We start from the raw sequence: 21,229 nt of genomic DNA on the forward strand, positions 1-21,229 counted from the left end.
AAATACATACAGCAGTGCTATTATGTATATATAGGAGTGGTTGTGCTTTCCAGCACTCCTGGTCACCCAGAGAGGCCAAGGCTCTGGTATATGTACACTTCCCAGCTTCCCCATTATAATGCAGCTGTGCCCTTTACTCTGTACTAGCCAGTAAGACACGAGGTGCGCATCAGAGTGTCCCTCCCCTCTAAAAAGAATTACATTTTCAAGCCCTAGAATGTGGCTTACAGTTACGGAGGACTAAAATGCCCTGCATTGTACAGGAGCAACATAGTAGCTATATGGGGACAGTCAGCTGTGGAACCCTGATTATTTACATTATACAGTATATAAAGGTAAAAACACTGACAGCACCCTAGGAGGAATGGACGGGATGCCGGCTGTCAGTACACAGACAGCGGCATCCCTATGGTTCAAATCCCGACGGGGACAGTGAGTACTGTTCCCCTGTCCTATTACTCCCTAACCCCCTTTTCTGCACCCTCATGCTAATAACCTTCCCTACCCCATATCCTAACCCTCCTGGTAAGTGCCTATACCTAACCCTCCCCCCCTTAGAGCCTAACCCTAACCCTTGTTCCTTAGTGGTGCCTGAACCTAACCCTAGAGCATAACCCTAACCTCTCCCCTCCCGCAGCCTAACCCTGTCCCCCTGGGGTGCCTAAATCTAAAACGGTTGATAGTTACTTTTACCCAGTTTCCTTACAATCGGGATGCCATCTACCGGGATCCCGGAGTTGGCATCCACAGTCATGTCGGGATTCACATGAGTTGTCGGTGTTCTGTCGGCGATCGGGATTCCAGTGCCGGGGTTCCAGCAAACGGCATCCCGGTTGTCGGGAACTTAACCGCATCCCCTCTAGGATAGTATAATAAAAAACGACACCAGTTTAATGAGTGCACCTATTTCTATATATACAGCTGTGTCATCATACATCTACTGTAGTCTCAATGCACCAGGTGGCGCGAGATGCCTGATAATGCACCTTAGTTGCAATGTGATACAAATAAGGCGTACCAGGAGACTGCACTGATTATTGTAATATGCAACACTTGCATATCTGCGTGCAACTGAGTCTGTAATTGAAGCTCAATTGAACTTGGCATGGAAAAAAGCCACGGCAGCTGCATCAAAACACTTCGTATACATTTCAGACTCAGTTTAGTCTGTGACTAAGACGCATTTTCGGGTGAGAAAGAAGCTTTGCGCAAGCAGAGTGACACAGTAGCTAGCGGCTCACTCACGCCAGACATCTCGCGTTGCATGGTGTACTAAGGCTAGATGTATGAGAGCACATCTGAATCTGGCACCAAGACGTTACCAGCAGATCCTTTAAGTCCTGTAAGTTGCGAGGTGGGGCCTCCTTGACTTGGACTTGTTTTTCCATCAGACAATGGTTTGTGAACTGAGCTCATACAGTGTGTCTGTGGTTAGTGGGGGTGATTTTGGAATGTGGAGGTCGTGGGGTGCTCGGGGGGGAAGGTGGGTGGACCCTTTTCAGGGGGCTCCTTACTGTGCGGTTCTTCCCTGCTTGACCTTTGGTCTACAGTCTTGGTAGCCGTCAGTAGGATGGTGTGATGAAAGAGGGCGTGTGTGCTGCTGTGGCGGCGTCCCGCACGGTGTTGCATGCATGCAACTTACCTACCGGTAGGTTGCCTTCAAGATGGCGTTGCAGATGGGGTATGGCAGCGTAAGGGGTGATGGAAGTCTTATCCTGGTTTGGACAGTGCCATCGCCGGGTGGGCGGTGCTGAGGTGTTCAACACGCCTGGGGTCTCTCTGACTGCGACATCTCCTCACCCTCTGCGGTCTCCCTGGCTTCCACATTTGGCATCCCTGCTGTCTGCCGCCTTGACAGTCTGATCAGGTGACACTCCTTCCACCAACAAGAGACCAGTATGCTGTCACCTGACGCCTGCAGCCAATCCCTGACAAGCCAGGGGTATATAAAAATTCTCCCAGGACTTGCCAGTGCAATATTGTCCACAGCCTTGCTGTATGCTAATTCAGTGAGCTCCTGCAGATTTCTAATCTCTTCCCAGAGACTCCAAGTGAATTTTCCACCTTACTGCACTACTGGCTCCAGTACTCTGGTTCCATTCCGGTGTTCCAGCAATCCGGTCCCATTCCGGTGTTCCAGCAATCCATCCCATTCTGGTGTTCCAGCAATCCGGTCCAGAGCTACTCCGGGTTCCACGTGATCCAGTGTCCTACTGGTTCTAAGCCTGGTTGACGTACCGAAGCTCATCCTATCCAGTCTAGCTGCACCTGTGTACCTAAGCACCTATCATCTGGTTCCCATCAAGACTCTGACTGTCCCACCAGTGCCTTCAGTTGTCAGCAGACACATCTTCTCTACCAGTAACACACAAGTGCACTCCATACACTTGATATTTATGTCCTAATCCATGAGCAGGAACTATTTAAGGCCTCTCAGCTTTCAGCTGCTCGCCCCACATCCCATTCCAACCAAAGACTCCAGTCCGTTTCCAAGAACAAATGTGACAACCAATAGTTACCAATCTGAGACTTTTAAAGGTCATTCATTACCTGCCAGATGCCGCAAGATGGCCGCCACCCGCCCGAGTCAGCAGCACTGCTGTCAGGGACAAGCACAAGCTGAACGGCAGACGGGGGCCAATGGCAGGGGCGGATTATTAGTTGACCACAGTGGATGTGAAATATTTCAAGCCTGTACATAAAAAACTTCTATATCCAGGATGCCTTCAAATATTATCCATCACACAACTGTCCTTCTACTAAAGTGGCACATGCAGATGGGACAAAAACAAACAAAACATCCTTTTGATTGATTACCAATTTATTATTAATAATGAAAAAATAATAAATTTTTCTAAAACTAAATGCATTGGTCAGTATTTATGCTGTATACGAATAAATGCTGGCTTAAACAAAGTGTGAGCTGCACAATGTTTGTACACAGGATGCCTGCATACGCACTGTATACACAAAAAAGCAGATAACATTTTAGTGCAGTAATCCAGATATTATACAACCTAAATGGTTTTCATTTAGGATTTGGACTAGAGCATTTTTCCTTGAAGTGCTGAATAATATATATACAACTGATGAAATTGGCAAAGCTCTGACTAGAGAATCTTGGAGCTCCTCGCTGCCTGCAGCAAAGTGCTCCACGCTTGTGAGGTATACAGCGAGAGAAGCTGTTTTTCTGTAGGCTCCACATTTTACAACACACATGCAAGAAAATCATTTGAACATAAGCTCAAATCCCATCCTGATAGAGCTGGCAGAATGTCATTTAGTTACTATGCGACCATTCCTGTTATTTCTAAATGTGCAGCTCAGATGCTTCATAGTCAAATAAGTTTATTTTTAAATTTTACTATAATTATTCACCAACACATATGGGCTTCTTATTCCTATATTATAAATTACAATTTATATAGTTCTACTCAAATTTATATATAATAATTTAAAATATGTACTGTAAAAGAGTTTGGTTTTGCACCAGTGCACATACTGTATGTGATTTGCCCAACACTCTACTCTCTGGGGACAAAGCAACAAACTATAAAGCTCCTATGTGTGTGGGGCATAAAACAATCTGGAGATGCACAAATGTAAACGTCACATCAGAGTACTACTTCCTACAACTTTAGAACCGCCCTTTCATTAAATAGAAATGTTACATTTCTCACCAAATTGCTACCTGGTTTATCCTCATTTAATGTTAAATTACTCAGAGGGGGGACTTTGGGACTGTATTTTTGACCTGAGTGCCGCTCCAATGGATTACATACACATTAGGGGTGAGCGGGTGCGGATTTCTGAAATCCGAACCCCCCCGAGCCCCCCGATCCGAGGCCGATCAGAGTCAGGCTCGACTTTTCCCGCCTGACTCGGATCTGAAATCGAGGCAAAACGTCATCATCCCGCCTTCCGGGTCTCGCAGGTTTTGGATCCTATATAAGGTAGCCGCGTCGGCGCCATTTTCTCACTCGGCTGTGGACATTGAAGAGGGAGGGTGGGAGTTAGGGCTGGCTGGGCTGTGTAGTGTAGTGTAGTGTAGTGCAGAGTAGTGTTGTGCTGCGCTGTGCTGCTGTTGTCCATAGGGGCTGTGTCCACTACTTCAAAGTCCATAGGGGCTGGCTGTGTTGTGCTGTGCTGCTGTTGTCCATAGGGGCTGTGTCCACTACTTCAAAGTCCATAGGGGCTGGCTGGACTGTGTTGTGCAGTCAGTTCTCCATAGGGGCTGTGTCCACTCCAAAGTCCTGTGCAGTGTCCCAGTCCTAAAGGGATGCTGTAGTGTTGTCCAGGGGGTGCTCTGTCCGTCAGGGGTGCTCCCCCCAAGTGCTAAAAAAAAAAATATTTTTTCTGTGTTTGTGAATTGTGTGCGCAGTAGCCGCACGTGCATCAACAAAGTAGTGCCAAGCGTGCGCCTGTGTCATAAGTAAAGGGCCGGCTGGCTTGACCGTTAAAGGGTGCTGTAACCCCCAAAGTACACTCCAAACAAAATAAAAAAATATTTTCTGTGTTTGTGAATTGTGTGCACTGTGGCTGCACGTGCATCAACAAAGGAGCAGCGCCAAGCGTGCGCCTGTGTCCCATAAGTAAAGAGCCGGCTGGCTCATTTCTTAAAGGGTGGTGTAACCCACAAAGTGCACTAGTCTCCAGCAAAAATAAAAAAATATTTTCTGTGTTTGTGTGCGCCTTAGCCGCACGTATATATCAATATAACATAAATGGAGGACCAAACTTTCCCCGATAAAAATAAAATAGGGAAATATCAAGAACCACTTCCTCCTAGTGTTGAAGCTGCTGCCACTAGTCATGACATAGACGATAACATGCCATCAACGTCGTCTGCCAAGGCAGATGCCCAATGTCATAGTAGAGGGCACATACAATCCCAAATGACAAAGTTCAGGAAAATGACCTTGAAAAAAACATTTAAATTATCTGAAGAGAAACGTAAACTTGCCAATATGCCATTTACGACACGGAGGAACGGCTAAGGTCTTTCCCTATGTTCATGACTAGTGGTTCAGCTTCACATGACGATGGAAGCCCTCCTCCCGCTAAAAAAATCAAACGAGTTAAGCTGGCAAAAGCACAGCGAAGAACTGTGCGTTCCAAGAAGATATCACGATGCCTGACCTTCCCAGCACTGGACGGGAAGAGGTGGCTCTTTCCACCATTTGCACGCCCCCAGCAAGTGCTGAAAGGAGCACCCACAGTCCACTTGCTGATATGCAAATTGAAGATGTCACTGTTGAAGTACAACAGGATGAGGATACTGGTGTAGCTGGCACTGAGGAGGAAGTTGGCGAGGAGGATTCTGATGGTGATGTGGTTTGTTTAAATCAGGCTCCGGGGGAGACAGTTGTTGTCTGTGGGATGAAAAAGCCCATCACGGTCATGCCTGGGCAGAAGACCAAACATTCCACCTCTTTGGTCTGGCAATATTTCTATCCAAATCCGGACAACAACTGTCTTGCCATATGTACCATATGTAAAGGTGAAATAAGTAGGGGTAGGGACGTTAACCACCTAGGAACATCCTCCCTTATACGGCACCTGCATAAAAAGTTACTGTCAAGTTGAGAAACTTTGGCTAAGACCGTAAGCAGTTCAGGGACACCTAAATCCCTTTTTCCTGTTTTATCCAAGGAATCCGTGGATGAGGAGGATGAGGACGACATCTTGCCTCCGTAGAGCCAGTTTGTGCAGGGACACATTAATTGCCAGCTTGTTTTGTGGGGGCCCAAACGAACCAATCATTTCAGCCACAGTCATGTGGCAGACCCTGGCGCTGAAATGATTGGTTTGTTAAAGTGTGCATGTCCTATTTATACAACATAAGGGTGGGTGGGAGGGCCCAAGGACAATTCCATCTTGCACCTCTTTTTTTTCTTTGCAGTATGTACTGTTTGGGGCCTAGTTTTTCAAACTGCCATCCTGTCTGCCACTGCAGTGTCACTCCTAGATGGGCCACGTGTTTGTGCCGCCCGCTCGTGTCGCTTAGCATAGTCATCCAGCTACCTCGGTGCAATCTTTTGGCCATAAAAACAATTTTGAGAGGTGTGAGTTGTTCAGAATAGACTGGAAATGAGTGGAAATGAAGGTTATTGAGGTTAATAATTGCATAGGAGCAGAAAAACCCACAAATTCTGTGATTTAAGCTGTTTTTATGCTTTTTTTAAAAAAAAATACAGATCCAAAACACAAAACCCAGAACCCAAAACACGAAGGGTGGTTTTGGCAAAACCAATCCAGATCCAAAACACAAAGAAAGATCCAGATCCAAAACAAAAACACGAAAAGTGGCCGGTGCACACCCCTAGTTTAAAATACACGTCGCACCTTTGTGTGTTTGAAGATTTATTTTTCATTGAGCATCTAGTACAGTGAAGACGGCCATGTGCTCTTCCACTTAGCATGGATTGCAACTAAAAAAATGCAATTTTCCACCCAATTAATATCAGCAATCTACAACCAAAAAATCAAATCTCATTTTCAAACTGCTCTGTATTTGCTCAGTATTCCCACACTTTTGCCAAACTCCTACAACAAACATCTTCCTCCCCACAATTATGTTGTTTGGTGGAAATCTAGGTGCAGAGGTTGTACACCTTGAAGAATATGCTTACATAATAGAGTGTCCTGCTAGTGCAACACTTTGGTGGGGTGTGATTCCTGGAGCCTTCAGCAGTAGCTCATAATACTCTACCTGTACAACTGCTTATTGGACACTTATTGGCACCTATATGAGGTTTTGTCTACTTTTTTTTTTTTTAAACTTTCATGTTGAGGCAGTTTTGAGTATATTCTTATATTCACCTACCAGCTTGCTAATTTTGGTTTCCAATACCACCCGTACCCATCCAGTATTATAATCTAGGCTATTACCTGTAACTGTAGTGTGGAGTTGCACTCATGGGATACCTTTACTATATCTCTCCAGTCCCATGTCCTTTCACTACTTACACCTACAGAACGGAGTTCCATAGGCAAATGCAGGGGGGGGGGTTGCGGATGCCTGGAAACCCCCCTCCCCAGCCCACACCATGACCACAATAGAAATGGTAATATAATAGAATTTAGCTAGTGCTGCATGTTCTTCTTAGTATCGCAAATTATATAATTAGCACCACTCGTGGATCTTTTAACTTGAGTCAGCCAGTAGTAAATACACCTATGCACCAACTAGGAGATCTGGAAAACATGCACTGTTAGGGGTGCAATGCTACAGACCATAAATAGGGCACATGATTATTAGATGGTATTAATACACTATCCAGTGCATTACAAGGCCAATATGTACATATATGTCCATGGCAGTGCCAGGTTCTTCTGCTGCTCCTCCAGACTCCCGGAATTGAAGCAATGATCTGGAATGGTGCCCACATGTAAAATAAAAACATTCAGCTCAGGCAGGATGGCCCTACTGCCACATCTAATGGCTTACTGTGATCACTCGCCCTGTATATGCTGGAATTAGGTCACAAAATATACTTTGTATGACGTATATTAAAGCTGGTTAAGTGCGAATTATGGGCCTGATTCAGACCCACTCGCGAGCTGCTGTCCGCTCGCAAGTGGGTCGATGTTATGCACTGAGCATGCGCACGATGGAGGGAGCTACGTCGTGCGCATGTGCCAGACGCGACGAGCGAAGGAAAGTCCTTCGCTCGTTGTGTCTGATCAAAGGGGGCGTGCTGTCGATGGTGATTGACAGCACGTCCCCTTTGGTGGGCGTGCCTCCCTGACAGGGGCGTTCCCATGGGAACGCCTCCCGTCAGAAGCCGGCCCACTGACATCACTAGTGATGTCAGTGGGAGTGATTTTGGCTCTGATAGAGCCAAAATCACTCCGGAGCTTGTGGTTGAAAACCTCAACCGCAGGCTCCGGCTCGCAGTTTCGATGGTCGCGATGGTCACGACCATCGCGGCCATCAAAATGCACACTCGTATAGGCTGTGGGTGGTGACCCACAGCTATACGAGCGTCCAGGAGGACGCTCCATTTTCATGGAGGGCGGCCCTCATTCAGAGCGTGCGCTCTGCTCAGAGCGTACGGCTCTGAATGAGGGCCTATGACCTCTCCATGGACTGGCCACAGTCACTCTAAAAGCAAGCATTTGGTAACCCCCCTCTAAAAATCCTGCGTTTGCCACTGAGTTCAGTAATGTTTCCAGAAAGTTTGTAGCGGTCGTTAGGTCATAGTGCTGTAAATACTTAGAAAATGATCCTGGACATTATTGGTGGTGAACGTGCTCTCCAATATTGTCTGTATTTCCTGTGTGTTCAGTTGGGTTAGTCACTCACAATGTATGCATTGTCTACGTATGTAATATTCTCTGTTCACCTGTTTACTCAGCTCTGTATATTTGTCCTTTATACCCAATAAAAACGGATTAGATAAAAACATAAATTTGTTTTCATAAAAAGAAAGAAATAAGAAATGTCAATTCCACTTACTGATGCTACAAATACATCTCCGATCATTTCTGTTGAGTCCCACTCAGACACCCGGCTGGCAAGAGCAATCTGGAACAGCGAGTGGCATTGGAGAATTTCTTTTATTCGATAAAAGACTATTTTCAGCTTTCTTTCACTTAAGAGCTTTGGCTCCATGTCACACATCGACTTCTCGTATTGCTGCAATAAGAGAACACACTGAAAAATCTGCTCTTGTTTTAGAGTATGAAAATGTGCAAAAGGACAATATGGAAATTATAAAAACTATTATTTTTTGTGTTTTAAATTACCCAAACAATATCAATATCAAGAGATGAGATTTATTTTTCTTTACAAAATGTTCTATGTGTACTCCTGTTTAGTACACGCTCCCCAGTGCTTTGCTGATAATAAAAATTATTACAAGTAACAGTTTTATCAAGTATGAGTCTTTAGGGATACACTAAATAAAGGTGAAACATGTACTGAAACAGTTCTGGCACAGAATACATTTACTAGGTCTGTTAGCAGAATAGAAATCTCCTTGAGGATTTGCGGACAGTGTCGGCATTAGAATTGTATTATCAGGAAGAAGAAACCAATCTGTTATTATTCCAACTGGCATTTGTTTCTTTTCTACTCTAAATGCATCCCAATCTTCTAATTTACTTCTAGTCACTTGTTTGAATTGTTCATTAATGTAGTAGCGCAAAGTTTAAATACTTTTTTTGTGGTTACAGACTCGGATGTCCATGCAGCTTCACACAAGGAAACCAAAGAGCTAAAATATCTTTTTGGAAAATAATACATTGGGAAATCAGTAGTTCTGAAAGTCTATGGTGAGTCAGATACAACATAACCACCACCAGTAAGATGATTTTATATCACTCAGGACATCAATGGAAAGCATTTGGCCAATTATTCTGTCTAGGTAAATATTTAGCTGAGGAGCAGATCATCTAATAAGCCATACATGACTGCCCTTATGCCTGTTTGTACATTTTCTATGTAAGAAACATAGTATTTATTAGTTGTGTTGCCCAATGGCAGGGGTGTCAAACTCGTGGCCATCCAGCTGCTGTGGGACTAAATATTCCAGCATGCCCTGCCACAGTTTTAGAAAGCCCTAATAACAAAGCTGTGGCAGTGTATGCTGGTATGTGTAGTTCCACTGCAGCTGGATGGCCACGAGTTGGACACCACTGCTCTAGGGCATGTTTATAATGATGCCCTACAGTGCAGCGCTAAATGCCAAACTACTCTATGTTTCAGCTATACCCAATCAGTATCTTTCTCAGCTGACGGTGTCTGAGAGACTCACTTTGTCAGTGCACAGCTGCGGTGTCTACTTGTCAGCATTGTTTGCACTACATCTTAAGGGGCATCAATTGCCCCATTCCCCTATTTGCTGATTATCAGCAAAATGCAAACATGTTGGAAATCCTCTATTATCTGACTCTGATAATGTTTGGGTCGAAAGCAGCGAATCGGGGATTTCCAACATTTTGGATTTTTCGATTTCTGAACAAAATCATTGGCAAAATGCAGAATCTGCCCGATTGGTAGTGGAGTAGTTGCCACAGCAACTGATCAGCCTCTAGCTAGCATAAATCAAGTACTTTCTATAAAACAAACCTCCCAACATATTGGAAGTGGGAAGTGGGAAGAGGGACTCTGTGTGCACCACCCAAAAAAGGGATTCAGCCTCATTGCAATGGCTGTGGCCACACATCACACCCCTGTTTCCAACACTCGGGGGTGTGCCCAGTGCTCACCGAGCTGCTCCCAGACTCTCCCCAGCACTGTTTGGATGCAGTGTGCATGCATGTGCAATAACTACAGCCTTGAATAGGTTCAAATATATACAGGTGGAGTCTCCCATATTCCGCTTCGTTTATTACCTTTCTATATATATATATATATATATATATATATATATATATATATATATATATATTTTTTTTTTTTAAATAGCTATGATGTATTAGCTTTCACTCAGCATACACATCACAGCTATACCTATAATTCTGACAAGATAGTGGTTGGTGTCTCGTTTCATAAACTGTTATACGGAGATTACATTCCTGCAGTTACAGTATTATCTACCCATTCAGTCTGACACATGACCTATTTCAAGAAATGTTCATTATAAATTCTGATAGTACCTCAAGAATTCGCTTCAATGAGTCCACATAGTTTTTTTCACTTTCCACTATTGCGCCAAGAATGTATCTTCTCACCACCTATAAAGACAGTATCACTATTAGCAGATCTCCATGGCTGTCCAATTGACATTTGGTACTGAACAGCTGTATTAGGTCCTTGATATCATATAGTTATACAGGCTTACACATGTGATATTAACAGCAAGTGTGGTTGGCACACAGAAATACTGGACTTAACAAATATACTTTTCACATACACAGAATATTCATCAGTTGTTTCACATAGAGCGCGATACTTTTTCGCATTGAAAACCAGCGATGTCGGCGAAAAGTCGCCCTATGGGGCATATTCAGTTAGGTTTGCGAAAAGTACCATACTTTTCGTGCTCATCCCCTCTTATTCCCGTATTCAATTAGAAATCGGCGAAAACGGGACCCGGCGAAACGCAAACAGGCGAAAAGTGCCGTCAGATTTGGGGAAATCAGCCTGACACCCCCAAAATATGCACTGACATTGGGGATCACTGTAGAAGCCCCCGAATTGGCCTGCTGAAGGTATTTGGGGTACTTAAATGCTCTCAGTAGCTGCTAATTAGCATCTTAGCAGAAGTGGTGAAGAATAGCATTTAGAAGGTTTTTTTGCAGAAAATAAGTAGTCCCAGCAAATTTGGGGTACACGAAAATGGGTGTAAGCATTTTAAAGTTGCTAGAGTGAAGTTTTAAAAAACGAAGAAAATCCACCTGCCGCAACCACCTGCAAACTTAAAAACACCTGCCCCATACTTGGGGACCTCCCTGGAGTATATTTAGCTAGTTTTTAAATTTGTCCCCCAACTTTGGACTTTTTCGCTCCCAAAATGAAAGTATTTTTTTTGAGTGATATAAAGTGTTTTTTAAACTTTTTTTGACGCAGCTTACCTTTAGGGGACTGTCCCAAGGGTGCCGGTTCCATTGCATTGAGTTTCCGCACCAGCGAAAACTCTCAGGAACTGAATATGGAGCAAACTTTTAGCATGGCGAAATGACATCACTCGCGATACTGTATCGCCGAAAACGGCTTTTCGCACCTAATTGAATACGGCCCTTAGTCTGCTAAAAAAAAATATTTATTAAATCTATCACCACTATTATTTTAATGTATTCATTTACCATTGTAGCTCTTACACAAGTGAGAATACAGTATACAATGTGTAGAGAATTAGACCAAAATTACATCATTAGACATAGGCATGCCATATAGGAATTTTGATATAGTGGGATCTTAAGGTCAGAAACACATGATGGCATATTTCTGATTCGCACTGTATATATTAGGGTATAACTGTATGTATTGGTATGATAAGAGTTGGCAGTAAGATTAAACTTGCATTAGTCTTACCATAGCATTTGTTTTATAGTGTAAGTTCCCAAAATCAGCAAGAACAATGTGGTGAGGTTTAGCAATTTAACTCCAATTAAATGATTATGATCCTCACCACATATTAATTATAATATAGCTAATAGTATAAACTGTGTTGACATTTAGCAATATAATTAAACTTGCAGATTTAATTCACAATACATATATTCCATTTGTAAGTAACAGACTTGGGGATGTATTCAATTAGAAGAGAAGAGCCATTTTCCACTGAAATGTATCGCCGATCGGGGCTCTTTGCGTGGCCGGAACTTATCTCCAAATTCAATTCCAGACTGTTTCGCCTACGCGGAAAGTCAATGCAATGTAATAGGCTAAAAAGATTCGCCTAAGAATAGAAGGAGAAAAAAAGTGCAACATTTTTATTTTGGGGTGCAAATATGGGGAACCACTCAGAACCCTTGAGACAGCCCCCAAAGGACAACTGTGCCAGAAAATCCAGGGAAAAAGCTTAACACTCCAAAAAAGTACTTTCATTTTGGGGGGTGAAAAAGTAAAAAGTGGGGGGACAAGCATAAAAACTAGCGAAATAGCCTTCTAAGGGGTCTGCAAGGATGGGTCAGGTGTTTTTAGGAAGATCGGTATGATTTACCGCCGGCCGCATGGCACAGTGGTTCAAATCCCGACAGCGGAAGCCCGGCAGAAGTGAAGATCCCGACAGCAGCTAAGGTGCATACAAAGTAACCTAACCCCCCCTAACCCTAACGCCCCCCCCCAAGTGCATAAACCTAACCCCCCTTCCCCGCTGCCTAAACCTAAGTCTCCCAGGGAGGTGCCTAACCCTAACCTCCACCCCGGGGGTGCCTAACCCTAACCCCCCCTTCCCCTAGCCTAACCCTAGGTCCCCCCTGGGAGCACCAAACCTAACCCTGTCCGCGCCCGGCTTACCTTCGATTGGGATGCCGGGCTCCCGGCGTAGGTAAAACGACAGGCGTCAGGATTTCGGCGCTGTCATTAGACCCTTGCCGGGATTAGACAGTCGGGATGCAGACGGTCGGGTTTTAGACCGTCGGCATCCCCACTGCATACCGTTTTTAGGATTGCAAGTGCATGCAACAGGTGCGTTTTTCACGTTTTTTTTAAACTTCACTTTAGAGATTTTAAAAGATACTAGCACCCATTTTGAAGTACTCCAAACTTGACTGGACCATTTTTTTCACCAAAAAAAACTGCTAAATGCTATTCTTCACCACTTTTACAATGATGCTAATAACAAGGATTTTAAACAACTTCAGTACCCCAAATAGTTTTATAAGGGCTATTGGAACACCTCTACATTGATCCCCAATGTTAGTGCATCTTTTTGGGGGGTTCAGACTGATATTCTGCCAGTATTTTTCACCTGTTTTACATTCGCCGCTTGCCGTTTTCGCCTGGTTAGTAACTGAATAGGGCGAATAGCGGGGATGCACACAATAAGTTTTCGCATCCAAAACACACGATGTAGGTGAAAAGTCGGGTAGGCGGAACTTTTTCGCGGAGGCGAAAGTCAGAAAAAAGTTAAGTACACTAGGGTCAGCTTGTATGTATTGTATGTATTAAATTTGCTATAAGTGGTAAAATGTGTTACATTTATATTGATTATCATAAAACAGTTTAAATTGTTATTGGTGCGGTCTACCGGTATGTAACACATTTATGCGTTAATCAATATAGTTGAAATTCACACAAAGTAGTTGCAAGTAATCTGCTGCGCCGTTGCAATAACTGAGCAGTGGCGACTTTTTCGCTGTAATAGCTGTATAGTGACTGGCAATGCTATTATGATGGAACAGCGGTGACATAACCACTGAACTGGTGTGTAGCTATATGGGCAAGATAGCGGCAATTTAGCCGTTGTATTAAGTAAGCCGCAAAGGGGATCTTGATCAGTGAAACACTGCAGAAGGCAAGGACGCTCCTTTAATGCAACTGATGCGCGTTTCGCATTCTTGTTCTTTCCCTAAGCTAGTAACCCATCCGTTACCCGAGTGTATTAAAACACTGACCACCAATCAGGTAAGGCTGAGATATTCCTCTCAATCCCACCTGTAGGTAAGTATCTTGATATAAGGTTATAATCTATTTGTTGTGCAAAATCAAGGTATTTTTGATTAATTATTTTCAAGATTTTGCTATGGATCATTTTATATACCTGTAATGCAAAAGTGCTAATCTTATTCATAACAGAATTGAAAATAGAAAATGTGCATATTTTAATTCTTAAATAGTTAATAGGGTCCCTGGAGGACTTATATATATATATATATAATTACCCTATTAACTATTTAAGAATTAAAATATGCACATTTTCTATTTTCTGTGTGCAGTGTGGGAGTCGCTGCGCTGAGAGGTGATACACAGCGGTAGATTGAATGCAGACAACAGCAAGCGAACTGTGGGTCTCATTCAGACCCGCTCGCAAGCGCAGGACGCTCGCGAGCGGGTCGATGGTACCCAAATGCGCATGCGCACAACGGAGGGAGCTCCGTCGTGCGCATGCGTGAGTCCTGGATAGCGACAGCCAAGCTGTCGCTCCGGGTCTCGCACCAAAGGGGGCGTGCTGTCGATGTTGATTGACAACACGCCCCCTTTGGTGGGCGTGCCGGGGGCGTGGCTGCCAGACGGAGGTGTTCCCATAGGAACGCCTACCGTCTGGGTCCGGCCCCACTGACATCACCATCTTTTTGGCCGCTCGCATATGCTGTGGGTAGTCACCCACAGCTATGCGAGCGACCAGGAGGCCGCTCCAAGTTTAGATAGGAGTGCCCTGATTCAGAGCGAGCGCTCTGGTCAGAGCGTCCGGCTCTGAATCAGGCCCTGTGTGTTGCGTGGAAGCCATAGCGCTGAGATATGATACACAGCGGTAGATGGAATGCAGACAACAGCAAGGGGTCTGTGTACAGCATTGAAAGCCGCAGCGATGAGATGGTATACAGTAGCGATGGTAAACAGTCCTGGTGGTTAATTGTATGCAGCATGGAAGCGGCAGCAACGAGAGACAAACAGCAATGGTAGAAGTGGATAATGGTTGAGTTTCAGCAAGGAGAGTATCCAGTGCCAGAATAATGTCCACATGGGCCTGGAGCTGGAATTTAGGAAGGGCCTATTGCGTGCCGCTGCAGGGGGTGTGACAGTCGCTGCAGTGGTGTAACTAGTGATGTGGGGGCATGACCTGTGCGGTGTGGGTGTGGTCTGCACAGGGGTGGTGCCTGTGTCATGGGTGTGGCTATAGTGGAGCAATTACAAGAAAAAGTTCGTTTCTGTGTGAAATGGTATGAACGCTATTCTCTGTCTTTCATTAAGTGTTAAGGTGCGTACACACGTGTCGATTTTTTGGGTCTCGGAACGATAACGATTTCGTTAGCATTCAGTCGTCCAAAAAATCGACCAGTTTCAGCCCCAAAACGATGGACGGCAACTACCAATGCGCGCTCCCGTTTGTAGTTGCCGTTCATCGACCAACCTCCTGTCCAAGCTGACAATATTGTCAGGTTGAACATTTTCAGTGATGAGGGAGGGAGGGAGGGAGGGAGAGAGGGAGGGAGAGGGAGATGAGATAGTTAGATATGAGATAGATAGATGTGAGAGATAGATAGATATGAGAGATAAATAGATATGAGATAGATAGATATGAGAGATAAATAGATATGAGATAGATAGATATGAGATAGATAGATAGATCGATCGATATGAGATAGATAGATCGATAGATATACACACACAGACATTACACCCACCTCTGGTTATGTATACTTTCATGAGTTTTCTGACTGCTAGTGTCTGGCTGCAGTGTCCCAGCTCATTTGCCAAGGAGGGGTAAGGGGTCAATGGGCGGGGCTTTATAAGACAAAGGAGCAGGCAGAGCTTGGGCATCCCGAAGTATACAGCATAAGGAGGCGGGGCTTAACACTATTCGTGGGCGGAGCTTTGTGCACCTTAGAATAGACTACCAGCCAGCCTTGGGGCAGAGGTTCAGACTATCCGGGGGCGGAGCTACGAACAGGCCCGATGGTATGTGGGGCTTCGGGGCTGGAATGGGAGATGATGATTCTGGCAGCAGAATGGACTGGGAGTCGGAACGCTGTCGTGGTGACAGGAAAAACTTATTTTTTTCCTGTCAGCGCAGCCTGTACTGCAGTAGGTCTTGTGGGCCTATTTTCATGGGGTGGCCTGGAGCTGTAGCTCCACCCACCCCATTGTTAATCCAGCCCTGATCTGAGTATCCACAGGAGAAAGTTCTAGACACACAGGAGACACTGAGCCTGGAATGGTCCTCAGGAAGGAACACAGGGCCTGATTCAGAGCCGCTTGTAAGCGGCCGCTCGTTCGCTCCGAGCGATGTTCGCACATCTGCACATGCATATGGGTCGTAATGCGCATGCGCCAACCAGTCATTGCGGTCGGAAATCGAGCGCTCGCAAAATAGCGAGTGCCTGCTAATTTCAGTGACAGGATGAGGCGTTTGTGGGTGGTAACAGGGGAAGGTGCTTGAAAGCGGGGAGTGGTGATCCGAACGCAGGCGTGCCAAAAGGTCAAACGGGCATTTTAAGGGTGTGCATAATTAACAAAGCAGCGTCATCGACCACGTCACTTGGTTGTTTCTTACCCTGAACTGTTCGCATGATTGCGGTAGGAAAATCCTACCACAAGCACTGCGAGCAGTGCAGATGCCTTTCGATGTACTCGATTAATCAAATAAATAGCGGAGATGACGTAGGATGCGAGCGGCCAGGGGGCGTCTTTACAAAATAGCGAGCGCATATTTCGTTCGCTCGCTCAGACATAGAGGCGTCAACAGACCACAAAGAGCGAGCGCGCAATTTAAATAGCCGGCCCCTTTTTCTGAACGAGCGAGCGCAAATAGCGTCCGGCTCTGAATCAGGCCCACAGTTGTTCAGGCAATCTTTCCTAGGCCTGGAAATGTTTAGGGAGTGGTAACAGGTAATTGGTCAGGCTGGCCAGGTGAGCAGCCAGGTGAGCGGTACGATAGTCTTTTGGAGGTTTTAGACACAGCAATGAAAGAATGTTTAACCCTGTATGGGCAGTTAAGACCATGATTCGTGACACAGAGTATTTCCACCAACCTGTCTGCTTGTAGGATTACAGGCAGCATAGGATGTGTATGTGGGAAGGGGGGAGGGAGGGGTTCCTCCATCTCGCTAGGACCCCTAATGTATCATCAATTACGTACAGCATCATCTTTACAAGATCTGTATTTGCAGGATAAATGTTTACATTTCCTTAGTTGTCTACAACCTACTAATATACAGTAGTCACAAATTCTCCATGTCAATATTGTCAGAATAACTCAGTAATCAGTCATCCAAGACAAAAATAAAAAAATCACTTCTCAAAGGAAAAACATACAAAAAGGGCTTTATAATAATATTGCGGATTTCTATTGCATAAGAGTGTAGGGGGAGCCGGCCGGAATGCAGAGTTTTCTGGGATGAAATGAGCTATAACATTATCACCACCTCCCACCAATATACATTCTGCATTCAGCTTGAGATAGCATTACAAAGCAATAGATGACACAGCCAGCAGACCAGGGGGAGTTATGGAATGGGAGCCACAAAAGAAGTGGAATCTCTGATATTAAAGAACATGAAGAGAGCATGGAAAGGCTGACACAGGGCTCAGGAAATATTTAGTTATAGAGTAATAAATAATGTAGTGCGCCACTAAATTAGATTTTATTATTTATTTATTACCAGTTATTTATATAGCGCACACATATTCTGCAGCGCTTTACAGAGAATATTTGGTCATTCACATCAGTCCCTGCCCCATTGGAGCTTAACTCTATATTCCCTATCACATGCACACACACATATACACACACTAGGGTTAATTTGTTTTGGGAGCCAATTTAACCTACCAGTATATTTTTGGAGTGTGGGAGAAACCCACGCAAGCACAGGGAGAATATACAAACTCCGCACAGGTAATGCAAGGGTGAGAATCGAACCCATGACCTCAGTACTGTGAGGCAGTAATTCTAACCATTACACCGTCTGTGCTGCCCAAATTAGATGTAATATTCAGTTATAGTCTAGGGATGGAAACATGTAATCAGACATTCTGTATGCTAGAGAATATTGTTAGCATGGTAAATCCCACTCTAGCATGATGCACAGCAACAAATACAGTAAAAAATAAAAATATTATATATTTTTTATATACATATACACACATGCATACAGTTATATGCAAAGAGTTGAACACCTCAGGTCAAGTAGCATATTATACTGATTCTTTGTTTTATTGATAACGTTTTACCTTGTAAAAAGAAGTTAAAAAAACAAACAATAATTCTTTGTGTCAATAATTCAGACTCTAACCAGTTTTGATGTGCTGAGTTGCCTTTGTCGCAGGCAAAGGCGTAAATAACAGCGTCTCCTACATTCTTAGACTGGCTTTGTTAGGCATATAGGGGCCTATATAGTAAGCTGTTTTTTACATAAAGTTATGCAGAAGCTGCAGTTTCTGAATAATTTTATGTAGTATACCTACTTACTAAAAGCACAATACAGGAGATTTCACAGAAATCTCCAGCAAAGTGCTAATTAGCGCTGCAGATTGCAGTCCCCATTATTATCAATGGGGACTTCAATCTGACCCCTATGTACTGAACTCCAAAAAGAGCCACGGTAGTCGCTATGGGGGCTCCAGGTGCAGGAGAGAGATCTTTTGATCTCTCTCTCGCAGCCCCTGGCCGGTCCCGGAAGCCGACACTGTGCACATGCGCAGTGTCAGTTTCCCCAGGAGAAGTCTTTCACTTCAGTGAAAGACTTCCACAATTTGCTGGGGATATAACTTGCTATCCCTGCGAGTTCCCCTTGGTACATAGCGAGATATTTTCATCAAAATTGAAAATATACCCTGCGTGTAGGACCGATAATAACCGCGGCAGTACTTATTATTAGCAGTACCGCATAGTGAGAAAACGAGTCAGGGATAAAAGACATGAATGTAAGAGGGATGAGTGATGCTTTACAGACACAGGTAACCAAGAAATAACTGTTAAGTTGGAGGTAACAAAACAAAGGAGGGAAATAATAATAAATAAAAAAAGATATAACCAGGTATACCTAATGTATCGACACTCTACAAAAATGAATTACATTTTATTATCTGTCAGTACTAAAAGAAAGGAAAGAAAAAGAGGTTGGATGATCTCAGCACACAGAATACTATAATGCTGGTCTTTGATATTTTTAACCTAATAATGCCAACTGTATCATATTTGTTATATATGTTATTTGATATGTCAGACTTTACAGGGTTAATGTTATTGTAATACAGTTATAAGACAAAAAAAATACATAAAATTGGCAATAAAAAAACAGCTGGCGATCCTGCTTGTGGTGTGTGTGTTTACAAAATGGCCACCAGATGGCAGACTCTTCACAAAAATTTGTATTATTTTTAGATAACTACATACACTCCCGAAAGAGATTACCTGTTGTTGAGTTAACCCTTCTGGCATAGGAGACATGATAGCCTCTGTATGCATGCAGTCTACATCTATGAATAAATTCAATTCTTCATCCTCAAGGCAGGCAGACTTACGATCTAGAATATGAAAAGGATGTTGAAACAAAAATATTAATTATAATTCCGTCATTACTGTATTCCTTGTACAAAAAAACATGCTGTATGTGGTTTTAAATCTCAACTCATATATTACATGCTGTTTATAATTAACGAAGAGCTGATGTATTAAATATTTTAGGGGAAGGGGGCCTGGACTGCACACCCTAGCTCTTTCTAATGGGATGTGCTACCTAGCTGAGACTTAATACTACAACATAGAACAAATAGAGAGGCCAGATGCACCGTACAAGAAACAGTAAGAAACGTAAATAAGGATATGCTGCATTAAATTTATTCTCCAACATCCTATATATAGCATCAATGCTCGGCTCTAATGGGGAGGGATCGACCGTCACTGCATTTTGATTTGTACCTAGCACTGCATTTTGATTTGTACAAATAGGTGTGTAAAATTCAGATTATATTAATGTTTAAATATTTATATAAACTATCAGTTGTGTAGTCTTTTGACAATTTATCCTGATAAAACAAAATGCCTCCCATTGAGGAGGCGTGGAAGAGGGACTTGTGGGTAGAGTTGGACATACATATTTGTGTGTGATATATATATATATATATATATATATATATATACATACACACACATACAAATACACACACACTTCTCACTGCTTCCCGGCACTCAATGGTGCGCTGGTGCCCTTCTAGGAGCGAGCAAGCTCCAATGTATTGATAATCACAGTAATGGCGGCACTCAGCATCTGGAGAGAAGTATGGTGGATTTTAATCCTACGTCGTTTCGGGCCACATGCCCACCATTTCTGTGTGTGTGTATATATATATATATATATATATATATATATAGATATATATATAAATAAAACTGTTCATTTTCTTGGTTTGCGATAAACTTGCGAACTACTGAACCGCTTTTGCTCAGGTTTTTACTGAAATGTTCCTTGAGATCCTCTGAGTAACGTAAGCTATACACACACAGACACACCAATCCTTTCTCCTCATCAGGAAGCCGTTGCAGAGATAACTTACTGGGCTTCATCCAGCAGCAGCTCCTCGTGTAATCTTGGGGGACGGAGCTTGTGACCAACAGGCTCCGGAGGACCTCGGTGCAGGAGAGGACTGACGGAAAGGGAAGGGGTGACCACCACAAGGGAAGGGGTGACCACCACACTGCCTGCACGGCTCTAAGCAGGCAGCCTGACTGATCTCTCCGACAACCAGGTGAGAGAGTCCCCATCCACATAATACTTTAATTGTCGTTTCAGTATCACTGAATAAAATTAATAATCACTCTGTATCACTGAATAAAATTAATAATCACTCGGCAACGACGGGTAGGCACTGCTAGAATATATTACATATATATATACATACCCTTAACACTCTAAAAAAAGTGTATTTTATTAAAAGAATCAATTGACTGTACCATGCAGAACAAATGACTTTGTTCTGATGTAGGAACGCCCCTTCTTTACAGCAGCCTTTGTTTTTTCAAGTCCATCTTTTGTGCCTTCTTTTGCAGCCTTCATCAGCCTCTGCATCTAAATCCAATAGCACAGCATGTGTCAGCATAAAGGAATATAACATACGTTCTATAGGTGGAGAGATCGTGCTCTGTATAGTAACCAAATATTCATGCTACATCAC

At 43.6% G+C, this 21,229-nt stretch overlaps 1 protein-coding gene across 2 annotated transcripts in view; it reads right to left on the reverse strand.

Annotated features, from left to right (window-relative positions):
* ARHGEF10 (Rho guanine nucleotide exchange factor 10) overlaps nt 1-21,229 on the reverse strand; it is a 154,862-nt gene that overhangs the window by 73,964 nt on the left and 59,669 nt on the right. For both annotated transcript variants that reach the window (XM_088479699.1, XM_088479698.1), the window contains exons 10-13: nt 21,009-21,123; nt 19,470-19,582; nt 10,606-10,683; nt 8,462-8,641 (exon numbers count right to left, since the gene is read on the reverse strand). In XM_088479699.1, the coding sequence (XP_088335825.1) occupies nt 8,462-8,641; nt 10,606-10,683; nt 19,470-19,582; nt 21,009-21,123 (486 nt within the window). The remainder of the gene's footprint in view (nt 1-8,461; nt 8,642-10,605; nt 10,684-19,469; nt 19,583-21,008; nt 21,124-21,229) is intronic.

Source organism: Taudactylus pleione, unplaced genomic scaffold (assembly GCF_031769625.1).
Source record: "Taudactylus pleione unplaced genomic scaffold, aTauple2 ptg000244l, whole genome shotgun sequence".
Lineage (NCBI taxonomy): Eukaryota > Metazoa > Chordata > Amphibia > Anura > Myobatrachidae > Taudactylus > Taudactylus pleione.